The 13,752-nt window shown below is 34.3% G+C and overlaps 1 protein-coding gene across 9 annotated transcripts in view; it reads left to right on the top strand.

The window, feature by feature from the left end:
• Window positions 1-13,752, top strand: part of LOC145673181 (multiple PDZ domain protein-like) — an 817,414-nt gene that overhangs the window by 712,318 nt on the left and 91,344 nt on the right. For all 9 annotated transcript variants that reach the window (XM_081742643.1, XM_081742640.1, XM_081742641.1 and 6 more), the window contains one exon: window positions 13,600-13,669. In XM_081742643.1, the coding sequence (XP_081598769.1) occupies window positions 13,600-13,669 (70 nt within the window). The remainder of the gene's footprint in view (window positions 1-13,599; window positions 13,670-13,752) is intronic.

Genomic DNA, 13,752 nt, shown 5'->3' with positions numbered 1-13,752 from the left:
TCTCATTTCGGCATTCATGTGACCCCAATACACATTTAGACAATATGATGCTGGACCCCCATTCTTCATATTGTTGAAATATATTCTTACTAGGGCCCAAACAGGATTGTATAATAAGGTCTCTTTGTTACAGAATACGGAACTGTTATAATCATTTAACAACTGATATGGACATTTTTTTTCGAGCTACCCGGTGTTTGAAAGAGCAAATTAAATGAGGTTTGGCGAAATAATATTACTTTTACACTATTTGTTGACACTTTTATCCCCTTATTCTTTTCCTGTATATTAACATTTCACTGTGTAAAATGGCAAAGTTATGCTGTATCTGGGAATTTGTTCAACAAATAAATAAATAAGTAAATAATTAGAGAGGGGTTCCGGCAGGAATCCGTGCCCTCCTGCTGTGGCCAGTCCGGGCCTGGGTATTGATCAACATCAATATGATCTCTCTATGACTTACGGTTCTCGAGATATGGCTCCTTAAATCTCCCAAAATCGGAACTCTTTTGGCCAATATCTCGGAAATGGTAAAAGTGACACGAAAAATTCCATCGCTTCTTTCACATAGTTTTTGATGCTCTATCTAATGGAAAGCTCAAAATTGACAAATTTGCAAATAACAGACACACACACACACACACACACACACAGAGAGAGAGAGAGAGAGAGAGAGAGAGAGAGAATTCAGTAACGAACTTTTTAAATTTGTTGATCAATCTACCTATCTGTCGGGTGTGGAGTTCCAACAAAGTCATATCATTTTGGTATTTCCGAACTTTCAGATCCTCATTTCCTCTTTCAGACGTACCATACCACTTGGTCTCAAAATGCTAATAACATGTCTTTGACTCGATTGTGTGTGATGAGGAATTATCCTTGTAAAACGTTTCCTAACGCATGGAAATTTAAAATGTACTTTTTGGTACTTATATAACATTATCTGAAGAAAACTAAATGAACAAAATTTTACTGCTGTGCATGTAGGATGCATGTAAGATGCGGTAATTATTCTTTTCCTTACGTTCGTTTTGTATGAAGAGTGTTTGAACGCACTGAAACAAATGGAGAAGGGAACAACCATAACTAGTACATTTCGATTGTATTTAGTGGTTTAATTTTGTTAGATATTATGACATTTATTTCGTGTAATTGAAGGAAAACGTCAGGCAGATTAGTGTCTCTGAATAACTGACAACAAACTTACGGGGACGGCTGGGAAATGAATCACATCATTAGTTCAGAATATCAGGCAATACAGAAAATTAGGACCAATGTTCGCGGTGGTTATCGTTGTCCCGAAGGCCTTTTTTTTTTTTTTTTTTTTTTTTTTTTGTGGCAGGTAGTATACGTTCGAATTCTATGTTGTACTGTCCGTCTACGGCTCATAACCTTTGTATTAAGAGGGACGTTATAAATACCAGTATTAGGAAGTAAATAATAGTCATTCCTCCTTTTGGAATAGGCCATGAAATTCCAAGGGCTGTGTATTCCATTTTCTTGACTGGCATTAATGGTGATGTAATCAGCACCACCTCCGGCCCTTTACTTTCCCATGATGCCATTTCAAAGCTGCTAGATGAATCGCATTGGAATGAAGATAGAAAGAAAAAAATCACCCCCACCGGAGATCGTACCCGGGCCGCCCAGTTAGGAGGTGGACACCATACGCTATAGCAGCTCTATCATTAAAAATACAAATATTGTTGTCGAATTTCTAGAACAGAAATACATTGTATAGTCCAGTGCTCCCTCCTCCCCAGTTCTTCAATTGTGTGATCTTGGATATAAATATACTATAATCTTCGGTCGTGTGAATAATGGGAAACGTCATAGAATTCAACGTCTTCCGAATATGATGAATTTATGCTTAAACGACTACGCTTGGTTAGTCCGTTTAGAGAAGACTTTTTTTTAAAAAAAAACTTTAAGAGATTCTTTTTGAGGTTGCAAGAATTCTTTCAAATGTGACTGCAACAATATTTACGACCATACATGCATACATGTCCTTTTTAATAGATCAACTAAAAAGGAGATGCTGTTCTCGGTAACTTTCCATCAACATGGCTTCTCCTCTCATCTGTCCTTCATATAATAGAACACCAGTCAGTATTTTATGAATATATTACTGAAATACGTATGTAACTTAAAACGTATTTTTTTTTTTTAGAGAAGCGTGTATTGGATTTTTTCTTTTTCTTTCTTTTCTTTTTTTCTTTTTTTCTTTTTCTTTTTTCTTTTCTTTTTTTTTTTTTTTTTGCTTAGATATATTTCAATAAGTCAATCATTAATCTGGGCTAAACACTTTATTCAGTTGACACAGTAATGTGTATGATATTCATATATTATATAACAATATGATGGATTGGTGCATATAATGTCCAACTAAATATATAACAAACATTTCCCTAAATAAAATGTAAAGGTCATTTTTCCAACTTCATATAGAAATCAACGAATTTTGTACTGCGTTTAGTAAACAGTAAGGACCTAATGTGCCATTGTGCCATATTATGTATTAGTATCTTCGGTGCGGCCATATTTATGATGCTCGCTTCTTGCAGAGATACAAAATATTTAGTGTTGACACAATGTTATAAAAAATAGATTATTACATCAATATAAGGGTAGGGGACTCCAGTAAAACAATGACTAACTACATTCAATGAAACATCATTGAACAAAGCCACCTAAATTGAGCTCCCATTTTGGACAACGAAGTATCTGTGTTCTTTTCACAAGTAACAAGATTATAAAAAATATCCGTCATTTTAGATGAAACTATTTTTTTCACCTCCCCTTATTTTCTTGTTTTCTTGCGAAATTACAAGAACTTAGTATCAAGCGAAAGTGCCAGGATATCTACGTATTATGTTGTAGTAAAGTTTTGATTGGATTCAGAGCTCAATTGAAGCGAGATTTTAAGCCAATCGTACAGACTGAATGTTACCTTAAATTTCGGTCTAAATTAATCTACATATTAAATAATCACAAAATACCATGAACGTTTTTCAAGTTTACGTATTGTCTCAAACTTCTGCCAAATGTACTTATCTTACCTCAGATTTCTCTACGTGGGCGTTGTTGTTTTCAAAGGGAGCTAGAAGAAAATATGAATAGGGAAAATAGGCTACTTCAGTTCTGTGGAAATATTTTGCGGAGAAGTTATTTCGTGTTGCATAGTCTAGCAGTCTCGTAAATATGTAGAATACAATGAAGAGGAACATACAATAGAAGAAAGTAAATTTTGGTCATTGTTTGGGTTAAAAGCTTTATCTCCTAATTTTTTCAGGATTTTGTCGATTTTCGTATCACAATGTGAAATTTTAATGGCCATCCAAACTAATCGGATCCAATATTAAGACGATAAATTGTTAAATTTACCACTAATAGTTTCAGTAGAAGAGTAGGGATGGAAGCAATGCTTCAAACGCTGAATAAATATTTATTATTATTATTATTATTATTATTATTATTATTATTATTATTATTATTATTATTATTATTATTATTATTATTATTATTCGTTTTTACTGGTTTTCTTTGATACCTGTCGACAGACAAATGAACGGACGGGTGAGACTTGAATATTGTAAAAGCCTAGGCAAATGCAAAAGTGTGAATTAGAATTCGTAAGTAGAATGAAAATTGTTGTGCATTTTTGGTAACTCGAGTAGCTACTTCTCAAAATACTCCAAGTTCTTCGGAAACTTGCGAATAGCAATCATCGTCTTATTTCCAAACATCGAGTATCTTACTCTTATCGGTGCCGATTTTTTTCGTGCTGCGGTACTCTTTGAGGGAATTGAAGGAGGTATAGTGGGAAGACGCAAATTCAGATGTTACAAACAATGGAAGGTCCCCTTGTACAAATAATATAAGGTGATTCTTGCGTAAATAAATTGCACCGATATATATTTTTTTAAATTTTCTTCATTTTAATGAGATAACAGTGAAACATGTACTCAGAGAGAGGAAACCAATAATAAAAATGCATATAAAAGTTCTTTCTACGGAAGTATTCTTGCGTTCGAGCCATACTGTGTCCACACAATGCATTTTAAAGTATGTCCTGGTATCAGAAGGATTTCCAAAGTTACTCAACTTGCTCTTCGAATATCCATTGGGTAGGTATGGCACGCAAACATAATACTACTTCCGTTTGATGTAACAAGTGGCGTTCTGAATTTTGTTTGTGAATAAATATATATAAAATTTTCTATGAGTTTCATACAGATGATAACTGGTTTTGGGAAACGGAGGAGGGAGAGGACGATAGATCAGAAAGGAAAGGTAGTATCAGAAACAGCTAGGAGCAAAGCTGCTGTTAAAGAAATAGTGGAATGGATAACAAAATCACTCAAATACAATAACGTGGAACAAGCAAGAATGTTTTTATTTATGTGTGTAGATATATTGTGATATGTTTCACATTATTGAAGTATTTGATTTAGAATTTTCATCTGACTTCATTGATTTACTGGTTTACCGTGGCAGTAGCGTAAATATATACAGGGTGTTTCAAAACAACACTGACAATGTTTGGGAGGTGATTCCTGACACCAAGACAAGACATAAAGTATAGACCATCCTAGGTGCACAGATGCTTCTTTTCGGAGTTATAGGCTGCCGAAAACATGAAAAAATGAACTTTAAAGGTCCATAGCTCAAAAACTATGGGACCTACCGTAGTCGGGTCCAGACTTCACTTAGGAACGAGTATGTGCCCTATCCAAAAATACAGGTTTCAGAATCCTAAGATACTCATGAAGCAATTTTTATAGGGGCTACGGCCATATAATTTGGAGTACTTTCCAACTGTCTCTATAAAAATTGTTGCGGAAGTACCACAGGATTCTCATGTTAGTTCCTAAGTGAAGTCTTGACCCAACCACGGTAGGTCCCATAGTTTTGAAGCTATAGACCTTTATAGTTCATTTTTTCACGTTTTCAGCAGCCTATAGAATAACACCGAAAGGAAGCATTTGTGCATCCAGGATGGTCTATACTTTTTGTCTTATCTTGGTGTCTGGAATCACCTTCCAAACGTTGTCGATGTAGTTTTGAAATACCCTGTATATCTGGGAGAGTCAACTTGGATTGTGAAAATCCGCGTGGCCCCTTATCGACCATAAGATTCCATGGATGATAGGTCTGGGGACTATATTGTTATTATTATTGTACTTTCATAGTCGTTTAAGACCTTGTTGCGAATCTACGTAAAACGAAAACATATGCATTACTTCCACTAAATAGATCTCAATTTTTATGTATTTTATTTCTTTATTTACGTTTATTACTTACTTCTTAGTGTTTACTCAATATTGTGCTTGTATTCTTTTACGAAAATTTGGAATAAATTATTGTAGGTCTTGTAAAATGTTCTCAGGGAATGTGATCTGTAACTTTACTCATCGAAGTCATGTAATATTTTCAAGTTAAGGAAGTTGAAGAGTTAAAGTGTAAAGAATTGATTACAGGATATTAGTAAAAACCTAAAGATTCAAGGATATAAAGAATATTTGTAAAAGAATTAGCTTCCGCGTTAAAGGAACCACATAAATGTCTTTTACTAGCGTTAGACTATTCTACCATCTATGGAATTAATATTCAATTAACCGACACCTCCTATAGAAGTACACAATCTAAATACATTTGTAATAAACTTAATTTTACAATAAAATAAGCTAGATGTTGATAAAATCCTGTGAAAATAATTTGTCATCGGGTTTGGTATCCTGTAAGAAATTTCAGGGCTCTAGTTAGTATGAAAGTAATACATGAAATTTAAGTTGCAGGATGTGGCACTAACAAAGAAGCAGAAGTAACCTAATGAAAGCATTGTGAAATATGCCTTTGTAAATGCTTGATGAATGTTCGATCAAATGTGAAAGGTTGCGCTCAATCTAGCTTCATTGAATGCACTGGCAACTGACTTAATATGGGCGTTTTCTCTTGAGCTAATCTAATGTTTCAATATTTAATAATACCAGATTCAACAAGTTCTCTCAACTTTGAACTAAATACAATAGGAGCCATGTTAATATGATGAAGGCTGAGTCAATTACTACCCAACATGCAACGAGCGTGTTAATAAACCTAGTTATCTCCGAAACAAGCTCTTCTGTGACACACCCAATTTGAAACAAATCTTATCCACTTCAGTAATAGCATATTCACTTCGGGTCGGGCGGAAGAATTATCAGTAATCCATTACAATAATAATGGTATCATATTTTACTTATACAAGTTTATATATTGTTTTCCTATCATAATGCATCTCCTATAATACATATGTTATTATTATGTGTCAAATATGTTGTGCACTGAAAATCTGTTCATTATGTACGTTTTCATGGGCTAAATACGTGGAAGTTCGAGCGGATCGTAATACGGCAAATTATGGCTGCATTAAAATATCAAATAATACTTTTGATAAAATGAATACTTTCAAATATCTAGGATCAATATTAACAGACGAAAACCATATTCACGAAGAAATTAAATGCCGACTAAAAGCAGGGAATTTGCATTATTCAGTTCAAAATCTCTTATCGTCGCGAATTCTGTCTAGGTATTTGAAGCTTAAAATATATAAACATGCCTGTTGCTGTGTTGATGTTTTCATTAAACATGCCTGTTGCTCTGTATGGTTGCGAAACATGATCGCTAACTCTGAGGAAAGAAAATCGACTGAAAGTATTTGAGAACAAGATCCTGAGACGAATATTCGGATCCAAGAGGAACGGGAATGGGGAATGGCGAAAACTTCATAACGAGGAACTGCATAATTTATATCGTTTACCAAGTACTGTTAGGGTCATAAAATCTAGGAAGCTCAAGTAGGCAGGTAATGTAGCTAGGATGAAATAAAGTAGGAACGCTTGCAAAGTTTTAACTGGCAATTAGGGCTGTGCGACATCGAAATTTCGATATCGACATTCGATATTTCTCTGATATCGATATCGAATATCAACAATATCGATATCGACAATATTGAATATCGCTATCGACAACATCAAATATGGATATTCAACATATTGATTGGTCTTGAATATTCATGTTGATATAGACAATCTGGTCTCAAAACGTTTCAATGGGGGATATATTAGAATACTTGTTAGTCACAGAAAACAGATTTGTGTTCCTTCTAATCCACTACTCTTTCCTCCGAAAAAGTTAATAAAAATAGTCATTGAATTGTCTTTTCCAGCTATCATATTGGTCATCATTGCGGAAATAATGAGAGTGAAAGAGGGTGATAGAATATGTGTGTTTTATTTGTGTGAAGGTGTTTATTTCATGTATCTGCATTTGTGAATGTTCACATGTGGCGCTATGCGTTTGAGATTGAGAGAGAGAGAGAGAGAAAGAAAGAAGAAGAAGAGAGAGAGGGAGAGAGATATCTTTCTACCTATCCATCCATGGGCGTCTCTGGCGGGGGGGATGCGTCGCTCCAATTTGAATTGTAATTTAATTTATTTACTAACGACAGGATATATTTATTTGGAATATAATATTCAGGCTGTGAAACGATTGTAATCGAAAAATGAAATGAAATGAAAGCTTTGAGTTTTACGTCCCACAGTTATGCCGGTGAGGCTAAAGGAGACTGTGATGATGAGTAATGAATGAAATGGTGGAATGAAGAAAGTGGGAGGAAACGGGAGAACCCCGAGAAAACCCACGCACACGGTGTTTGTCCACCACAAAGTTCACTTGGCGGGGCTGGGATCGAACCCGGAACCCCAAGCAACAGAGGTGAACGCTCTACCACTGAGCCACCGCGGGCCCTACGATTGTAATCGAGTTCTTGATATACCTTAGGGAATCCGTGAAAGTAAGCGGAAAGGTAACAAATAGAATCGAAGTTAATAAACAGGTTGTACTAGGTAGTACCATTTAAATCACTTTCTTTGATGTCCCCTCCCCCCCCAAAAAAATTACCTGCAGACGCCAGTGCGTACAGATATGGAAGAAAACCTCTTTCACTGGAGGAAATCTCATGACAGTGACTTTCCAAAATAGCTCCTCTGGCTCGTAAGTATTTGTGTAGGGTACCAACCTTCTATTGGAAAGAGTATTTAGTTGTGGATGGGATATCGTAACTTATGCTCATACTTCACTTAGTGCAGAACATGCGAAAGAACTGATTTTCTTCCCATGAATAAAAAGCTCGTTCCTAAATAACAGTATCATGAACTTTAAAGTAACATACATTTCTAGTTGAAAACTCAGTCCTAATAGGCATATTTCTAAACAAGACAATTATTGTTCATTTTTTTCTCTGTGTGTGATGTTTGTGTTTGTGTTGTTCTAAGTTAATCCGTTGACTTTATAAATTTAACATTTATTCTTTTATAGTATTCTATTTTAATATTCAATTTAAAAAAAAAAAAAACACGTGATCAATCGAGATCGTTTTCATGTTATTATTAAATTGGTAATCTTTTGTATTAAAGAGCTTTACGCAAAGACGTGACATCTCCCACGTGAACTGGAGAGGTTTCTTGTTATTGGTTTTGTGCAAACTCATGTTTAAAAGTGTTGATGTTTTCATTAAATTTAGGCTAAAGTCTACGTCTTATACAATTATTCAGTTTTGCTTATGAAATCAATTTAAAAAGGTTCTAAGTCATTCCTAATAATAGTGCACCTAATAACGCATATTCTAATACTTAAGCAAATCCAAAGAAATAGGGAAGTGTTGATACTACGTAAACAGAATATGTAGGTCTGGGTAGTGAAATGACAGAATGGAGGCTTTTGTTTATTTTAGTGGGCTGAGTTATGTGGCTCAACTTACATCAAGTAACCACATACAAATAAACGGAAAATAATTACTTTGTACAAAAAACGAGTAAATTCTTGTTTCCCTGTCTGTTTAGATTTAAGCAAATATTAGCACTGGCATTTGATTCTTCACTCGCAATGGCAATACAGCACAAACATTAATTGTAGTCTGGATATCAAGTTGACTCGGTTAAAGAATGCAGCCATGTTAATGATGAGAAATATTTTGGAGGGCATAGCTCCCGGCTCTGCACTGCTTTGACTCTAACTTCGAAAGGGACAGAATTTCTGTCCCATACAATTTTTGCACAAAGTTTGGTTTGATTCGGTGAAGAAGTGCAGCCGATAATACAAGTTAAATATACAATATTTAGGTGGATTAAGTAGACGTAGAAACATCCTTATCCCACCACTGATTTGGCATATCTTCAAAAGGAACTGAATTTTTAATCCTGTGTAAATTTGGTTTCATTCGGTTAAGAATTGCAGTCAACAGCAAAAATTAAATATTAACATAGAATGTTGGGGGGCATAGTACCCAAACCCTACATTAATTTGACTCATGGAACTGGGCATTTTTCTGCCTCATACGAGTATCGTGCAGTCTGGTTTCATTCGGTTAAGAAATGCAAATGTAGCTGCTATCGCGAGCCAAAAAATGTTATAGATGTAAAGCCGCCCGCAATTTTTTCGAGACAATGTGAAACACCAATATCGAATATTGACATCGACCACATTGATATCAATATTAAATATCGATATCGAATATCAAGGATATCGATATCGAATATCGACGATATCGGATATCGATATATCAACGCCGATATTTTTACGATATCGATTATCGATATAAGCTGATATCGATATCGACGATATCGATATATCGACATATCTCACAGCCCTACTGGCAATCCAATCGGAAAACGACCATTAGGGAGACCTACGCGTAGATAGGAAGACAATATTGTGATGGATCTCACAGAAATAAAAATGCAAAGTAGAAATTGGATCCGGTTAGATAAGGATAGAAGTCAGCGGAGAGCTTTTGTGAACGTGGCATTGAACCTCCGGGTTCCGTAGGCCATAGAATTAGTTTTTATGCACGTTTTCTTAAAATTTGAATGTAATATTCCTTATAAACAAACCTAAATTCGACATTTTTATAAGCGCATGACGATAAAAATCCGAAAATGAAACCTAACAGTCGGTCAGTATAGATGCTTATGTGTGGTTTTCGAGAAAAATCTTTTTTTCTAAATCTGAAAGTAGATGCTGTACAAGAACTTATTAGGATGAAACAGATCCAGAAGTATAATATACTTCTTATCAAGGTGTTGGTTTTGACACTATGAAGTCGTTATACAGTATGGTTAATAAGATGTAACTCAAAATTATTATTAATTCTTACACTTTAATGCAGTAGCGACTCTTAAGGGAAGTCATGTAGGTGAAAATTACAGTTTTTTTACTGGAAGATAAGGATAGAACACTTACCTAATGCCCTTACTATTGTATGCAAGTACCAGAACGTCAGGGAAGCTTTGTTCCGTTAGTTTCTAGCGATAAAGTTTTATATATATATATATATATATATATATATATATATATATGTACTAATGTCACTTCACTTAAGAGTTGCCACTGGTTTAATGTTCGATCGAGGCGAAGAAAATAGCATGCTTGAAGATTAATTCTGATGTGTAGTTCTCGATAAAATCGAGAAAGAACACGAATTTTTACGTCGCTAAGAGTATGGCATTCTTAATCAATAATAACTGATATTTGTTATTCTACTCGAACAAATTGTTTGTTTATTTATACACTGTATATGTACAGGTCCGCAGCAAAAAAAAACCCTGCAACATGAGCATGTAAGTTTATTGTCAAACTACACCTAACAACGCAGGGAATCAACATAACGTCTAAGTGGCACGAATCACGTCAGGAGAAACCTCGGCGTCCTCCCCTGCACACTTATTTTGGAGCAAAAGACTTTGTCTTTTCACAATAAACTTACATGCTCATGTTGCAGGTTTTTTTTTTTTTTTTTTTTTTTGCTACGGACTGTACCGTAGGAGATTGTATTGGTTGTCTTTTCATAAAGATTATATCTGGAGAATGAATTTGCCATTTTTAATTTTTTATAATGTGGTGACATATCTGATGAGTCTGAACACACGAACTATTCACATCACATCATTGGATGGCTTTCCCAGTCACCACGGCATTGCAGTTCCTGACGAAACCATCGAAGACGTTTTCAGTGCTTAGCAGGAAGGGCGGGAAAACGGTCCACCAACATAATAGTTTTTTATTAATATAATAATATACAATTTATTAAAAAGAAAGGGTTTCCTTAAACTCAGGGTTCTCCTCTTTGCCTCTCCCAAACAACGCGTCTGGTTTGAAGAAATAAATCGGTGTTCCAAATTTTGTTTTGAACATGACTATATCTCTTAAAGAATTAGCAAAAGAAACTGTACATTTGTGAAAAAGATACAGCATAGTGAACTGTCGTTATCAACGTATAGAATATCAATAAAGAATAAGCAGCAACTTCCTGTAGAAAATTACGTGATGCTGTTATTTTTAATTGCTCTTTGCGTTAATTGCTGTTGTGATTATAATCGCTGTAATGCTTACATATTATCATTATGTATTCATAACAGAATTTGAAGGTTGTATAAAAGGTGTAAGAAGTTTCATACAAATTAGGCTTCATTGTTACTGAATATAATTGGAGGAATAGCTTGCAAATGTTAAGAGGCATTTTATGAACTGGAAGAAATAAGATAGTATGAGAATTATTCTCGTCACATTTCGGCACAAAAAAAAAGTACAAGTATTTACGGTACTTTGTGAAATACGCGTTCGCTGTGGTCACAGGACGTGAAATTATAACAAGTTGCGTGTTATGTGCTGAAGCATTGTTTAGCACGAAAGATTTTGGCTTCAGAATAGTTTTTTTGACGTATTGAAAAAAAAAAATGTGCTCATCAGAAATATAGAAGTGCAACAGGATTCACTAATATTTTACAAAAGGAATTAAAGCAAAAGAGAGAGCAACACGCAACAAAACTCTTAGGCTGAACGCAGAATCGTTTATCTGGTGTTGTACTCTTTGATTTTTTAAGTATGTTTGTTTCATGGATTTATGGAATTCATACTGTTATCCTTTTTAATTCGTGTTGCTTACGTGAATCAGCAAACTTACTATTACTCGCGCGCGGATTTTCCGTTTTATTTGTGCGGAGTATATTATTATTATTATTATTATTATTATTATTATTATTATTATTATTATTATTATTATTATTATTATTATTATTATTATTATTTTATTATTATTATTATTATTATTATTATTATTATTATTATTATTATTATTTTATTATTATTATTATTATTATTATTATTATTATTATTATTATTATTATTTTATTATTATTATTATTATTATTATTATTATTATTATTATTATTATTATTATTATTTTAAGGACACGGTAGTCTAGTGGTTAGAGCGTTGGATTCATACCCACGTGGTCCCGGGTTCTGTTCCCGGCCGGTGCTTCCCCAATTTTCGGCGTCCATCCAGCGTCGTGAGGCAAAACTGGGGAGTCACGTGAATAAAAGACGTCGTCTAGAAAGCTCCTGATACGCCGGTTAGCGATAGGGCAACGCTGTGCGCTGAGCACGCGCTCCTTGCAAGGCTGGACGTAGTTCCACCAGTCGCTAACAGATGGCGCAGAGCGGCTCAGCCCCACAAATTGGGCCATTACGGCAAGTTGTTTTATTATTATTATTTCCGCTCAACCTTTCGGCCCGTTGTATATTATAGGTTAAATCATATTTAATTAGAAGCTCTAATAGTTTATATTTAATAAAGAACTAACGATGATATTTACGGTAAAAAGTTCGGTTCACACTTCGATAAATTTCTAAATCCGTTTTTATATATATTACTTTGACGATACTGAATCCAATGAAACTAATTCAAAATATATCCAGCTGTGGAGTCGCTAGAAAAATGACCTTAAATATGGAATCTTTTTAGTACTACTTATGACAATGAAAAAAAAAAAGTTAGTGTACATCTCTAATTGCTTTGAGGATGCTGAAGACAAAGGAACTGTTTTTAGACAAACGCGTCCGTAGTTTAGAATAGTGATCTAAAATTTGGAATATAAATAAATGTAAATATTCCAACTTTGAGATATTTTTTTTTCTTGTGACTCCATGGACGGATGTGTTTGAAAATAGTTTCATTAGATTCAAGATTTTAAAATTATTATAAAAGCGATTACCTGTCCAATTAGTGAAAATCTACTGTAAAAATATATTTTATTTGAACTTTGAAGTCACTAAATGCGAATTATGAATATATGACTTAAATTATTACGGTATTAATCGTTAGTCAAATTGTTATTATCGACTCACTATAAAATATCATTTTAGGTTCAGTTTAAAAATCAGGTCGAGTCATTTTCTTTAAACCATACAGGTATATTTTAATTTTTGCTCTGTAAAAGTAGAAATTGCGTTATCTACTCTACCTAGGTATTAGAAAGAGGCCTGTGACTCGCTGACCGTCTCATTCAACTTTACCTGTAGTGCACATTATTTGTATTTGTTAAAGTTTAACATTTCTTTTCAGCCGCTTCCACCGGGAATCAAACCGGGTGCCATGCACTTTGGAAGCACACATATTAACCACTCGTCCCCGAAAGGATATATATATTATTTGAGTTGATATTTATAATTATATTCAAGTTCTATTTCTTATGCATATTTTCCTTCCTTTCAGACGGGATTCAGCTCTACAGGATTTGGCTGTGAAGCCAATAACGCAGTTTCCAATAACCTTAGATGATGAGGTACGTAAAAAATTTATTACCAAGTTCTTAATAACATTAAGCTTAATTAAAATGAGTTCTCGTTTTTATCACATCCGTTCTTG

This window comes from Thermobia domestica, chromosome 16 (assembly GCF_964235325.1).
Source record: "Thermobia domestica chromosome 16, izTheDome1.hap1.1, whole genome shotgun sequence".
Taxonomy (NCBI): Eukaryota; Metazoa; Arthropoda; class Insecta; order Zygentoma; family Lepismatidae; genus Thermobia; species Thermobia domestica.
Note: the sequence above shows the minus strand (reverse complement) of the source record. Positions and strands in the feature narration are given on the sequence as shown.